The sequence below is a fragment of the Mastigoproctus giganteus genome, chromosome 10 (assembly GCF_048544385.1).
Source record: "Mastigoproctus giganteus isolate SK-2022 chromosome 10, ASM4854438v1, whole genome shotgun sequence".
In the NCBI taxonomy this organism is placed as follows: Eukaryota; Metazoa; Arthropoda; class Arachnida; order Uropygi; family Thelyphonidae; genus Mastigoproctus; species Mastigoproctus giganteus.
In genome coordinates, this window is record NC_143584.1 from 146,984,011 (window position 1) to 146,997,560 (window position 13,550).

The 13,550-nt window shown below is 38.0% G+C and overlaps 2 protein-coding genes across 5 annotated transcripts in view; one reads left to right on the plus strand and one right to left on the minus strand.

Annotated features, from left to right (window-relative positions):
- Rala (Ras-like protein A) overlaps positions 1-13,550 on the minus strand; it is a 287,845-nt gene that overhangs the window by 241,207 nt on the left and 33,088 nt on the right. The window lies entirely within an intron of this gene.
- Positions 1-13,550, plus strand: part of LOC150079345 (uncharacterized) — a 134,482-nt gene that overhangs the window by 91,234 nt on the left and 29,698 nt on the right. For all 4 annotated transcript variants that reach the window (XM_090384037.1, XM_090384038.1, XM_090384040.1 and 1 more), the window contains one exon: positions 9,443-9,523. In XM_090384037.1, the coding sequence (XP_090240163.1) occupies positions 9,443-9,523 (81 nt within the window). The remainder of the gene's footprint in view (positions 1-9,442; positions 9,524-13,550) is intronic.

The following is a 13,550-nucleotide window of genomic DNA, read 5'->3' on the forward strand; positions in this document are numbered from 1 at the left end:
TCACTAGAATCGATTTGAAAGAAAATAACTGCGAAATGTACAGAAAGTAAATGTTTTGATCATGTTTCCTTCAGTAATAACAATAATTAACTAACAGCTAATGTCAACTTTTATTATTATTATTTATTTTTTTTTTTAAATAAAGCAAAATCTCTTAAATATCAAAATAGTTTAATAAGGATAATACAAAAAATTAACTTTTCCTTAAAAGCAACAGTTGTCTGTAAAGAGAGCGCGATACGTGGTTAGTCAATAGTACAGATTGCATGACAACTAAGTACACTGTCATACCACGTGAATGTATTTTAAAATGTGGTACTTCTTCAGTAAATACATATTAAAATACATTCATCTGGTTTAACAGTGTACTTAGTTGTCATATAACACTGAACAACAAATTTTGGGTCATATCTTGTTACGGACATGAAAGTAAATGTAGTTTATATATTTTGGGGTGCTACATATGGAAATAGTGCTCAAAATGGCAGATTGATTCTTGTTTTCGAAAAAAAGTAGTTTTTTTATTATTTTTTACAAGGTATTTTTTATTTATATGGCAATAAGATGTACCTACGAACACACTTGTATCAAATACGGGACCTTTTCGCCTGTCTTTTGTATTTATCTTCGGGTGCATCCCTTCTTTTCGCCATCCAACAATCGGCTAACATGGTGGCAATCCATTTGCTTTTTGTATCTTTGTTCCACCGCTGCGATGTCTTGATGGAAGTGCTCACCATATTCGTTGCTGACGGCACCACAGTTTTGCGGGAAGAAATCCATCTTCAATGACATGTTGCACCCCAGTAATGAGATCTTCCACAAGTTTCCGGCTTTAACATTTTCTAGAAAACCAGTCAAACCATTTCGAAAGGCTTTCTACGCTATCACTAAGGGCACAGTCGAACTGTTCGTCTTTGAAAAGTTGGCTTGTTTGCGGACCAATGAAAACGCCTGCGTTAATCTTCTCTGTACTAAGTCTTGGGAATTTCTCTTGCAAATATGTGAATGCAGGACCGTTCACTTCCAAAGCCTAAACGAAATTTTTCATGAGCCCCAGTTTGATGTGGAGTAGTGGAAGCAAAACTTTATTTGGATCTACAAGAGGTTCAAATGCTACGTTCTTCATTTCAGTTGTTAATGCTTTTCGTTGAGGCCAACTCCTCTTCTCGTAGTGCATATCCTTGGCACGTGTCACTCGCAGATAAAGCAACAATACTTAGTGTAACCCTTTTGTAGTCCTAAAAATGACGATTACCTTTAAATCACCACATACTTCTGATAGTGTACACCTAAGAGGATGTTCTCCATGTTTGCGTATGTTTCTTTTTTGTAGACGGCAACGCAAGAGGTATTGAAGGTAGCATATTTCCACTGTGTAATAACACAGCCTTAAGGCTAACCTTAGAAGCGTCTATAAATAGTCGCCATTCTTCGGGAACGTGCCTCATGTTCATTGCTGCCACTGGACCATAAACATCCATACAAACAGTGAGTTCACCTTCTGTTTTATAGAATTTATCATAGTCTTTATTTCAAGTACGAAATGTCACTTTCACAGAATGATCTAGATTCTAGAAGATTCCACTATTGTAGCCGCGAGGCCAACAGCTCTGCCTTATTCTTCGGTAGTTCGAAATTCCCATTAAACTCACTTTCTGTGATCATATGTCGTTCAGAAGGACAAAGGTTTGGATAAAATGGTGTATCCCTTGACATAGACGACTGCTGTACTTCGTGTATATCAAGTTGTTGTTCATCAGAGTGTATAGAAAAACAGTCGATGGATCAGGAATAGGTAGTATTTCACCGTGAGGCACAGGACGAATTGCAGATGGTATATTTGAGTACGCGGTGGGGGGGCTTGCGTGTCCCGATGACCCGGAGAGCTAAGTTGGCGGTAGCTTAGCTACTGGTAGGGCCTCCCAAGCCGGACAGATCAAAGGGTAGGGGCCAGATTAAGAGAGATACCCCGGCCCTCCAGGTTGGGGGTTGCTGCAACGGGCTAGCCCCTCGTTCAGTGTAAAAAATACACAAATGCTAAACGACCTACAAGTGAAAATGAAAATAGACTGCACTTTCGAAAACGACTCGGAAAACGGAAAATGACTACGATTTTAGGATGCTGGAATATTCAAGGCCTTTCAACTAAAAGAAACTTTCTTTCGGATGAACTGCAAAAATTCAAGTTAGACATCGTTGTGTTATCAGAGACAAAGAAAAAGGGATGTGGGGAGGAAATAATGGGAGAATACTACCATTTTTGGAGTGGAGTTGATAAGAGTGAAAGAGCAAGAGCAGGAGTTTCTATTGCTGTTAAAAAGAAATTGAGACACAACATCAAAAACTGGCAATTTATTAATGAAAGAATGATCTCATTGGAACTGAAAATATACGGGAGAGAAATATGTATTTTGGGAATATATGCCCCGACTAATGACACCGCCGATAACTTGAAGGATGAATTTTGGGAGGATCTTAGAGAACTAATAGAAAAAATTCTCAAGAACAAAGAGATATTTCTAATGGGAGATTTCAATGCAAGAGTAGGAACTGAACAAAATATCAAAGTTATTGGAAGATTTGGAGAGGAAGAGAGGAATGACAACGGAGAAACGGAGATAGACTATGCAATCTTTGTGAACAGTCCGACTTGAGAATAAACACATTTTTCCAACACAAGGATATCCATAAATATACTTGGTCACAGGAGACAAGACAAATTAGATCAGTTATAGATTACATTATTTCAAAACATTCAGGGACATATGTATTGAAAGATGTCAGAGTTTATAGAGGAGCTGAATGTGGATCTGTCCATTTTCTTGTTAAAACAACACTGAGGTGGAACTGGGTTAAGAAAATATGTGTGGACAACCAACAATGCAGGGAAAGAGAAATGCTACAAGTGGATCAATTTAACATTGATCTATTCCAGGACGACATCATTAGAAACAACTTCACCCAAAGACTGGATGCTGCAATTAACATAGAGATAAAAGGTAATACTGAAGAAATCTACGAATATTTAAAAAATACTGTTAAAAAATAGCTCATGAAATCCTAGGCAAAAAGAAGAGCCAAGGACCAAAAAAGAAACTTGCATATCAGAAATGGCTGGGTGATAGGAATGATGCATATAGGAACATTTATGTTGAAAAAAAGAAAATGGCCAATCGGTTGGTAGTAGAAGCGAAAAATGAAGAATGGGATAGGAAATGCGCAACTATTAATAGCAAATTGGGCTTAAAGCAATCAGCGGAATCGTGGAAGGTCCTTAAAGACTTGAGAAAATAGAATAAACACAATGCTGGTGTGCAATTAATACCTTTGAAAGACTGGACGGAGTACTATGAAGGACTTTTAAAAGAAGACCGGGAAGAGTTCAAGACGATGGAGGATTTTGGTGTAGAAGACTCGGGCTTAAAAGTTTCTGTTAGGGAAGTGGAACTCCTGCTAAAAAGAAGGAAGGAATGGCAAATCACCTGGACCTTGAGGAGTTTACATGGAACTTCTAAAATATGGAGGAAGAGGAGTGGCTGTTCTGATACAAAAACTGTTAAATAGTATACTGAGAGGAGAAGAAATACCGAAAGAAATGATAACAGGATATATTACATCAATTTATAAGAAGGGCGATCGGAAGAGCTGTTCAAATTACAGAGGAATATGCGTCCTGAACCCGCTGTTAGAGATCCTTGGAAAATGGATCAGGAACCATTTAGAAGCCCGAATCGAGGTATCAGAAGAACAAAGTGGTTTTTCAGCTGGGGGGTCATGTATAGATCATATCTCAACAGTACGACAGATCCTTGAAAAATGCCAATCAAAGGGGAAAAAAATCTTTATGATTTTCATTGACCTTGAAAAGGCATATGACAGTGCTCCAAGAAAACTCTTATGGGAAGCACTGAAAGACGCAAATATTGATGGACAACTGATTAACATTATTAAGGTAATTTACAGGAATAACAGATGCAGAATTAAAGTGGGATCAGTTTTGTCACCTGAATTCCACACTTCAAAAGGCTTATTACAAGGTTGTTGCATGTCACCAACACTTTTCAAAATTTATATTGACATCTGCCTAAGATCCTGGTCAAAAAAATGTAATAAAATGGGATTTCCGATTAATAAAAACATCTATATTCACAATTTACTTTTTGTAGATAATCAGGTGGTGATAGCACAAGACTTAAAAGATGCATATTATGCATGTCGTCAATTGTTTGAGGAATATAAACAATGGGGTCTAAAAATCAATTTCAGCAAGACTGAAATGTTGTCTTCAGGGCCAGGACACGTTCTAAATATTGCAGGTTTTAAAACCAAACAAGTCGATAAATTCAAATATTTGGGATCAATCTTACAAAGTGATGGATCATCCCAAGCAGAGATCAATAAGAGAATTACAGACGGCAGAAAGGCTATCGGCATGTTAAACTCTATTCTGTGGAGCAAAAATATCCTAAATAAAACAAAGAAACTTATTTCAAACGATTGTACAACGTTTCCGCTCCATACAATTTCTATTGTATGGAGCGGAAACTTGGTCATTGAATAGGCGAGCGGAAAACAAATTGCTCTCCACAGAAATGGATTTTTGGAGACGCTCAGCAGGAACTTCTAGAAGAGACAGAAAACGGAATGAACACATAAGGGAAAAAATGGAAGTGAAAAAGACTATTATTGACACCATCAAAGAAAAGCGTCTAACATGGTATGAACATGTAAAACGGATGCAAGAAAACAGATATCCAAAGGCTATCCTGGAATGGATACCTCCTGGAAGAAGGAGAAGAGGAAGACCTAGGAGGACATGGATGGATGGAGTACGGGAGTGCATGACAGCCCGAGGCTTAACCGACCAAGACACCTTGAACCGCACTTTATTGCGGGAAAAAATTCCTAACAAGAAATAACTTGTAGGCTGAGGAAACCCATTGTAAATGGAAACACTCATCTTGAAGAAGAAGATATTTGAGTACGTCACTGTCCACTTTTTCTTCATTTGTCATCCCTTTTCTAACAGGAGGCACCAAACAGAAGTAAGAGTCTGTGACGTGATTTGTTGGCTCCCTCCATATCATAGGCACTGCGAAAGCATAGAACGTTCCTTTCGATTCACCCACGCGTTGAGTTTTGATGAACATGTAGTGCAGCATTTGTGTGGAGCCCATTTCTTGTACTGATCGCCTACTTTACACCCAAAATACAAGAAGTAAGCTTTTTTATGGCTCGAGTTAAGGGACGCTTTCTTGAAGCTAACGTGGCTTCTCCACATATGTAACAAGAGTCATCCGGACTATTCATACAATTATGCGGCATTTTAATCTTACACGACAGAAATACTGCGCAAAATGTAGGAATCTCACAGAGAACAACCGTTAACTGAGAACAAAGCACCGAGTACCTAGCCGTATTCGAAGATTACTGCAACAAAGTTGAAGACGCATTGGAAGCGACGACAACCTTTCACGTGATGCAGAGCGAGGCGACAGTTGCTGATCACGTGATAAGAACATGGTGTTACTGGAACTGCGGTGTTGGCATTCACTTTGCCGAGAGCCGTAGTTGATAATGTAGAGTAACTCGCTTATATGAAACTCCAATTGTAATTAGAAAACAAGAGCCAATCGACAAATTTTAATGTGATTTTCGTGTTCCCAATACAGGCAGTTCCCGATTTACGAGTTTTTTTTTCAAGTATCAACAAAATCGAAAATATCAACATTAATTGCAAAAAAAAATGAATGATAAACATTCATAAATACCGCATTTCAAGCCACGCTTGTAGCTATATGATACAGTGTACTCCCGCTTTACGATATTAATCCTTCCAGAGACACCATCGTATCGTGAAAATATCATAATGTGAACCCAATAACACATTGTTGTTTTTGGTACTTCATACCACGACCTCGGAAGTTGAAATTTTCGCAATATAACTCTCTAAAAGGTCGTTTTTATAGTAAATTGCATTAGTTACCAATTCAAATCATTAATTAAAACGCACTACACTTTCATCGTTATCATTTGTTCCATTATAAGAATCAATTTTGAATGCCTTTGTGATAATTTTCAAAAACACATTTCTGGAGATCACTACCATAAAACAATAAAAACAATTTGCACTTTCCGGTTTATTGCTCTTTTCTGTTAGGGCAAGCAATTATAAACGGGTAGTGAACTCTATGTTATTGCATTTGCAAAAATACCGATAGCTGGAATTGTTGTTTTTAAGTTATTATGGCGAAATGTATTTGCCCTTTACTGGAATCTTCAATCGTATAAAAAACAAATACATTTTCAGAATCTTCTCTTCATTCCTTTTTTTAAGCTTCGTAAACTTGTTACTCCGCGCAAATCGTGTTAGTTGGAATTTGTGCGTTTCGTTAAAAAATGCTTATACGTGCTATTGAAATTTATAAAGAAAAGATAAGATTATCTTGGAAACAAACGCCTCTTGAAGCATTTCTGAAGAAGACGACTCTTTGTGCAACAAACCAACGAGTGCCAAGCCAATAATGAGCGACCAACGAGTGTGCATTTAGTTGATGATGATGAAGAATAAACATACTTTAACATTTGTAAGTCATAAATAGTTTCTTTATTATTATAATTTGCTTGATTTTACAGGCTACGTTTTCATTTCTTTGGATAAATCAATCATTGTTTAAACAAACTAATTAGCTAACTAATTTCATTGTTGAGAACGTAACCCCTATTTTTAACATTTGTATATAGGCAATATGTTCCCGCTTTACGAGCACGCGCTAGGAACGAATTAACTGGTAAAGTCGGAAACTACTACAAATAAATTTTCAAAGTAATTGTCATTTCACTAAATAAAAAGCAAAATATATAAATCATTCAGTAATATAGATTACGTAATACAAAAATATATAAGAATAAATATTCAGCCAAGTGAGAAAAACTGAAGCATTTTATTTATTTATTTATTTTATTAAATTGCTTTTCAAATGTTCAAATAACTGAATACCCGCAAGTAGCCGAGTGGTCAATGTAAACATATATATAAAATATTTACTCTCTCTCTCTCTCTCTCTCTCTCTCTCTCTCTCTCTCTCTCTCTCTCGCCCTGTGTAGTTGTTCAAAAGTATTAAACAGAAAAGAAAAAAAAAATATATATATATATACACCAGTGTGTGTGTGTGTTAGTTATTTGGTTTTTAGGAGCATTAGCAACTAAGGCCATATTGCTCCGGGATATGCGGTGGTCATTCCCTGACCTTTCCACATCCTCCGTATTTGGTGGTCACGGGCTCGAACCCCGGTCTAATCAAGAAGCATGTGCTATGCACTGCTGCTCCTTCCCACTTGGATACGGAGGCGCCGTGTGTGTGTGTGTGTGTGTGTGTCACACACACAAAATATCAGCCATATTACATTAGGATATCTCAAACTAACCATGATTATGAAGTAACCAAAACTGTTATTTGGGACTATTGTTGATGTTGTTGTTGTTGTTTTTTGGGAGCATTAGCAACTAAGGCCCTATTGCTCCGGGATATGCGGTGATCATTCCCTGACCTTTCCGCATCCTCCGTATTTGGTGGTGACGGGCTCGAACCCCGGTCTAATCAAGAAGCATGTGCTACGCACTGCTGCTCCTTCCCACCTGGCTACGGAGGCGCCTTATTGGGACTACAGAAACGGGTATGCATGAGACATTGATTTAGTATAGCTGTCTGCAAAAAGCCCCTGAGGAAGTAGCGGAGAGACGGCCATGTGAAAGAATGTTATTTTTCTTAGTTATTGCCAATTCTCTAGATTTATTCTTTAATAATTTCCCATTTTTCATTATTCTTTAATTGCTATTTCCTCTAACCTTTCATTTTCATTTTAAATATTACATTTATATATTTCTTTACTTTATTTCATGTTAATTGTTAACATAGAACAACAGGCGAACCAACAACTGCCAGTCAGTCAGTTAGGCCTTAATTACCGGTAATGCCCCCCTCCCAAAATAATATTAATTACATCACCTTTCGCAAAACAAAAATTAATCGGAATTTTGACCTAATAATGTTTGTTTATTCCTACAATAACATAAACGCCGCATAACTGCAGCCATATTACAACTGAAAATTTAATAAAAATTCATTAAACTAGAAAATAAGCTTAAAAAGTAGTGTATATGTATATATATAATAAAATAATTAATTTAATGCCAGTAGCATTGCAAACCAAATGAGCGAAAATAAATAAACCATATATCTTAAGGAAAAGATTTTCGCCACCAAAGATTTAATGAAGGATACACTTTTCCAGCTGGGCATTATTCATCTCTCTTCACTCTTAGCTGTTTTACGTCAACGTCTGCTGGGGACAGAAAGGTTGAGAGAGAGAGAGAGAGAGAGAGAGAGAGAGAGAGAGAGAGAGAGAGAGAGAGAGAGAGAGGTATGGGATAGTAACCAAGATATTCTGCACTGACAAGACCAAAAGATTTGTTTTGAAAATTGAATTAAAGTACAATGTTGGTAAATAAAAGGTTCAACATTTGGGTAACTACAAGTAATAGAACTACTAATTCTGTCTCCTCCCCCTCCCCCCCCGTTTCCACATGTGAAATTCTAGAACAGACCCCTGTGCTCTAACAACCGTGCCAAACCAACCATGGGACGCCATGACTCTTCGGCACCCGCCACAATGGCGAACCTGGCAGTATTGTTGTTTCGCCACTGGTAATTGTAATTCTATATTATCTTATAACCTGGGAAGTATCAAACATAATTAGTTGAAACAATCTGACATGTTCTCTCAGACTCCCAGGGCAACCCATGATATTTTTTTTATGATGTAACAGGAATTTTGCTTATAGGACCAAAGAAGTCATTGATCCATTATGTAAATCATGGTTTCAGGCTACATTTCAATATTGTATAGACCCTACAGGTTCGGATACCCTATCTGAGAAACGATGTGGGTATGCTAGAAAAAAAAGTGTAGCAAAGAGCGACAAAGTCCGTTATTGAAAACGGCATTCTTACAAAGACCAATTTTTAAATAATTTTATTTTCATTGTTTATTCCCTTCTTCCAAGTTTTTTCTAACTTCGAACTGTAGCTCCTATTTTATTATTGTTGACAATCTTGTCTGGCATCTAGCTGTCCAGAAGTGAGGAGATAATCTCCAATAATTAGCTCTAATAATTTCTATTGTCAGTTGATAGTATTTCAGATTATAATAGTTCCTTTACTTAAAAGTTTTGAGTAGTGTTTTACTTAATATTATTGATAAAACACCTATTGAAATAAATTATTAAAACTCAAATTTAGAAGTTTCTGAAATTTCGCCCATTTTGTGTGTTCAACCGTTCTGCAGTTTATTACATTTTATTACCCGGTTCCACTAACTGAATAACATCACATTACTGTAATGTTATGCAAAATTTTCAATATTACTCTCATTTCAGGTAGCTGAACAACTGATTAATCCTTTTGGAGATGACGATGAAGATTTTGAACTAAACTGGATTATTGACAGGCATATGAAGGTATTTTCTAAGTTTTATGACTGTTCTGTATGCATATTCCCAAAATATACATAAAATCACAAATATTTCACCCGGAAATGAACACAGCGCGGACGATTTGGAACCTTCCAACGCAACGATTCTTTTAAAGAAGAAACTTCTCTTCCATACAATTTCAATTGAACAACTCCCTTAACACCATGGTATTACAAACTTCCAGTTTTTTTCTGGCACAACATTCGCAAATCGCCCTGAAACTGCTGGTGGGGATAAGAACTTCATACCAAGATGAGTTTCCTTAAGCTAGGCACTGTTCAATAAGGGACGTCTTCCTCTTAACCTACTGAGCTTAATTATTTCAAATGAATATTCCATGTGTTATACGAAGAGTTTGCCGCCATGAAAAAAATACAACCCAGCCTGACTCGAAGCAGATAGTTCCTAACTGAGTGAGAGTTGTTGTTTGTTATTTGGTTTTAGGAGCATTAGCAACTAAGGCCATATTGCTCCGGGATATGCGGTGGTCATTCCCTGACCTTTGCGCATCCTCCGTATTTGGTGGTGACGGGCTCGAACCTGAGTGAGAGACAATCCATATTACGTTGGGTCCATCGTGTAGAATCGACTTGTTCCAAAAACATCAAAATTTCCAATATGCAGGAGAGATGTTTTCGATTCTACACGGTGGAAACAAATGCAAATTCTGTCGCCCATGTTAGAGGCACCCAAAAGTGACAGTGTAGCAGAAGTAGTTCAGACTATCACGTGCACTTCAACTATATCAACTGCAAAACTTTGAAAAAACGAAACTACAGCCGAGAACTCGTTAAAGCTGCATCCCTTCAGGATCTTCTTCTTCCTCACCTACGCCTTATCTCGCGACCTCAAATATTAAATTTTTTTTAAAACAAATGTAAGGTTCGTTTTTAGGGTCCGTAGTCTAACGAGGAACCCTTATAATGTCGCTCGGTTGTCTGTCTGTCTATCACAGCATTGTATCTCTGGAACCACTCAACCTATGACGAAATTTTGCATGGGTTTGTACATCATGTGGGCCAACATAACGCCATATTGATGGTTGCTGACAAAAATTTGTCTGAGAAATAGGGAGGGAGGTAAATTGGTAAAACTGAAAGTTGTCAACAACTTACAGCTTATTATTATTATTAATATTAATAGCCATATGGAGCAAGTAAGTCTGAGGCTTTTTCTGCACCAGCCAATTTTTTTTTTTTACCCTGGGGGGGGGAGAAAAAATGACATAAAAGATCTGGCAGGTAGGTTGAACCAGTGAAGGTATGGTACAACAGTTTCAGACCCAGTACAGTTCGCCGAGTTACCAAACATTGAAGCTTGAAGTAAGAACAGAGATTCGGGTAGAAAATTCAGTGGTAAAACATGGGATTACATCTGGAAAGATAGTGGATGAATTTCATTTGCAGTGATTCTATTTGCTCTATCAAATATGTATAGTACGCGTTCCATATAAGAGCAGCGAACTCCAGTATTGGGAGTACAGTTGCTTTGAATAGGAGCACCGAGAACTGAGGGATCTTGAAATATATATGTTTGCCGTTTAATGAATCCAATTTGCTTTTTTATATTGGTTTAATATATTCCTAACATGTTTATCAAACCCACATGCAGCAGTAGAGGTAACTCCCGGATCTTCAACTTGCAACTCTGGAAATCGGAGTATCCTTGATGAAATATTGGTTTACTAAAAAATTCAAAAACTGCAAAGGAAATTGAGCTGCATTTCCTAGGATTAACCTCCAGACCATTTAAAGCAACCCAATTAGCGAAAGAGTTGAGAGCAGCTTGAACGTCAACTGCATCATCTTGACTGTTGATACTCGAATACAGTTTCACATAATCGGCAAACATTGAAATCTTAATACCACATCTCTCAAAAAATTGCAGTGGATCATTAAGAATTGCGGTAAATCATTTGTGCCTCCTTATGCGTGTTTTCTGAACAGGTGTAAAGATGCCATCGACATTTAACTTACCCAATCCATTCAAAGGCTTACACGCTTCAATCAGATTTACTTCTAGGTGTCTGGTATCCAGAAACTGCATTTGCAGGAATGAAGTCTTTCTTGATAAGAATAACCTCTTGGTGCTCCCCCCCCCCAACTATTCTCGTTTATCTTCTCTGCACCCGTTTCCAACAGATCCACATCCTTCCTAAAATCAAGCTTCCATATCTGTGTGCAATACTCAAGCCTAACCATTGCTTTATACAGCGGAATAACAGCTACTGGAAAAATTCCTGTATATCATTGACAAAACCCGATGAGTTGTCCTAGCAGCTCGACTGCACCTTGGAGAATTTCATGTATGACTGCACAATTATCTCAAGTTATTTTTCGTTCTCCACTACCTTGGGTGTGGTCGGTACATTATTCTGGGATTACTGCTACCCATACAGAGTACCTGCATTTACCAATGTTAAGTTAAACTTCAATTGCGACATCCCAGCCTATTTGACTAAATTTTCTACATCCTGATCACTCTCATTAACCACCCTGTCAACGTTTCTATCACCTGCAAACTGAGACATTAAGCCTGATATGCCTTCATTCATAACATTAATCAATTCCTAAAGCAAAAATGTTCCCAACATTGACATATAGGACTTTCGTAAGTAGGGGGATAATATAATCCTTTTCATAAGACGGTGGTGAGACCACATTTAGAATATTGTGTTCCCGTCTGAAAGCCACACTTATAGACACAGATCTGCGGTTCAAAGAATGGCAGTCAGATTAGTGAGAGGTGCTAAACAATGTTCATATAAACAACAGCTCAGAAAGTGAAGACCGCAAAGCTTGACAAATAGGCATGTCAGAGAGGTCCTGACAGGGAGATATACAGGGTGTTTCAAAAATGATGATCAATAATTCAAAGGTGAAAAGTACAAACTAAAATAAACAAAAAAGTCCCAGTGAACGTCGGGCCGCAAATGAACCATTTTCATTTTCGAGATAATGCACATTCTCTGTTAAGATCCCCCACTAACTGTGGGGGCACTAGTTTAGCAAAAAGTTGTGAATCCTTTGCTAAGGGTGGTTATATTAAATATAAGATAATACATTTTTAATTTTTGGTTTCAACACTACAGGATTTTACAGATGTTACAAAAGGTGCAAAATGCTGTCCTTTCATCCGTACGCAGCTTTGTAGTCTTCTCTGCATTGAGTTGCGAATCCTCTCAGGAATTCCTGGGTCATTTCTGATTTGCTGAAAGGCTCCTTCCACCCGACGCTGCAATTTCTCAACTGTGTTAATGTCAGAAGTGTACACCAAACTTTTTACATGACCCCCAGATACAAAAATCCATAAGATTTAAGTCTGGTGATCTGGGAGGCCACGTTACAGGCCCACCTCTACTTATCCACCGTTGACAACACCTTCTAGTTAGATAAAAAGGTAAAAGTAAACTGCAGCCATTATCAACCCACTGCAGGATGGAAGCCTCCTCAACAATTCATTTTGAGGGAAATAGACCATAATCTGTCACGCTGGTCCAGTTCGGGTTGGCAGATCGACCGTATTTTAGCAGTCAGGGGCTTGAACCTCGGTCTATGAGTAGAGCGTGTGCTACTGCACGCCCGCTCCTGACCACTCGGCTACGGAGGCCTCTAGTTAGATATCGAGTCACAACTCGAGCAAATTGTGCCGGTGCACCATCATGCATAAACCATATGTTCTGGTCCGTTGCTGAAGTGGAACATTACCATCAAGGAGGTCTGGAAGAACATTCTGCAGGAACTGAAGGTACAGTTCTCCTGTTAGCTTGTTTGGCAGAAAGTGTGGTCCAATTAGACGGTCTCCTAGTAGTCCACTTTTGAAACACCCTGTATAAGGCCATGGAAGGAATCAACAGAAAACGAGGGAGGTATATTTTCACTGATAGAAGGGAGAAGAACAAGGCGCATAAATACAACATTCTGGGACGTAACAGAAAGCTGGATCTCAAACATCGTGTTGTAGATCGTTGGAATGAATTACCTTCCACATTGGTCTGAGTTGACAGTTTCGC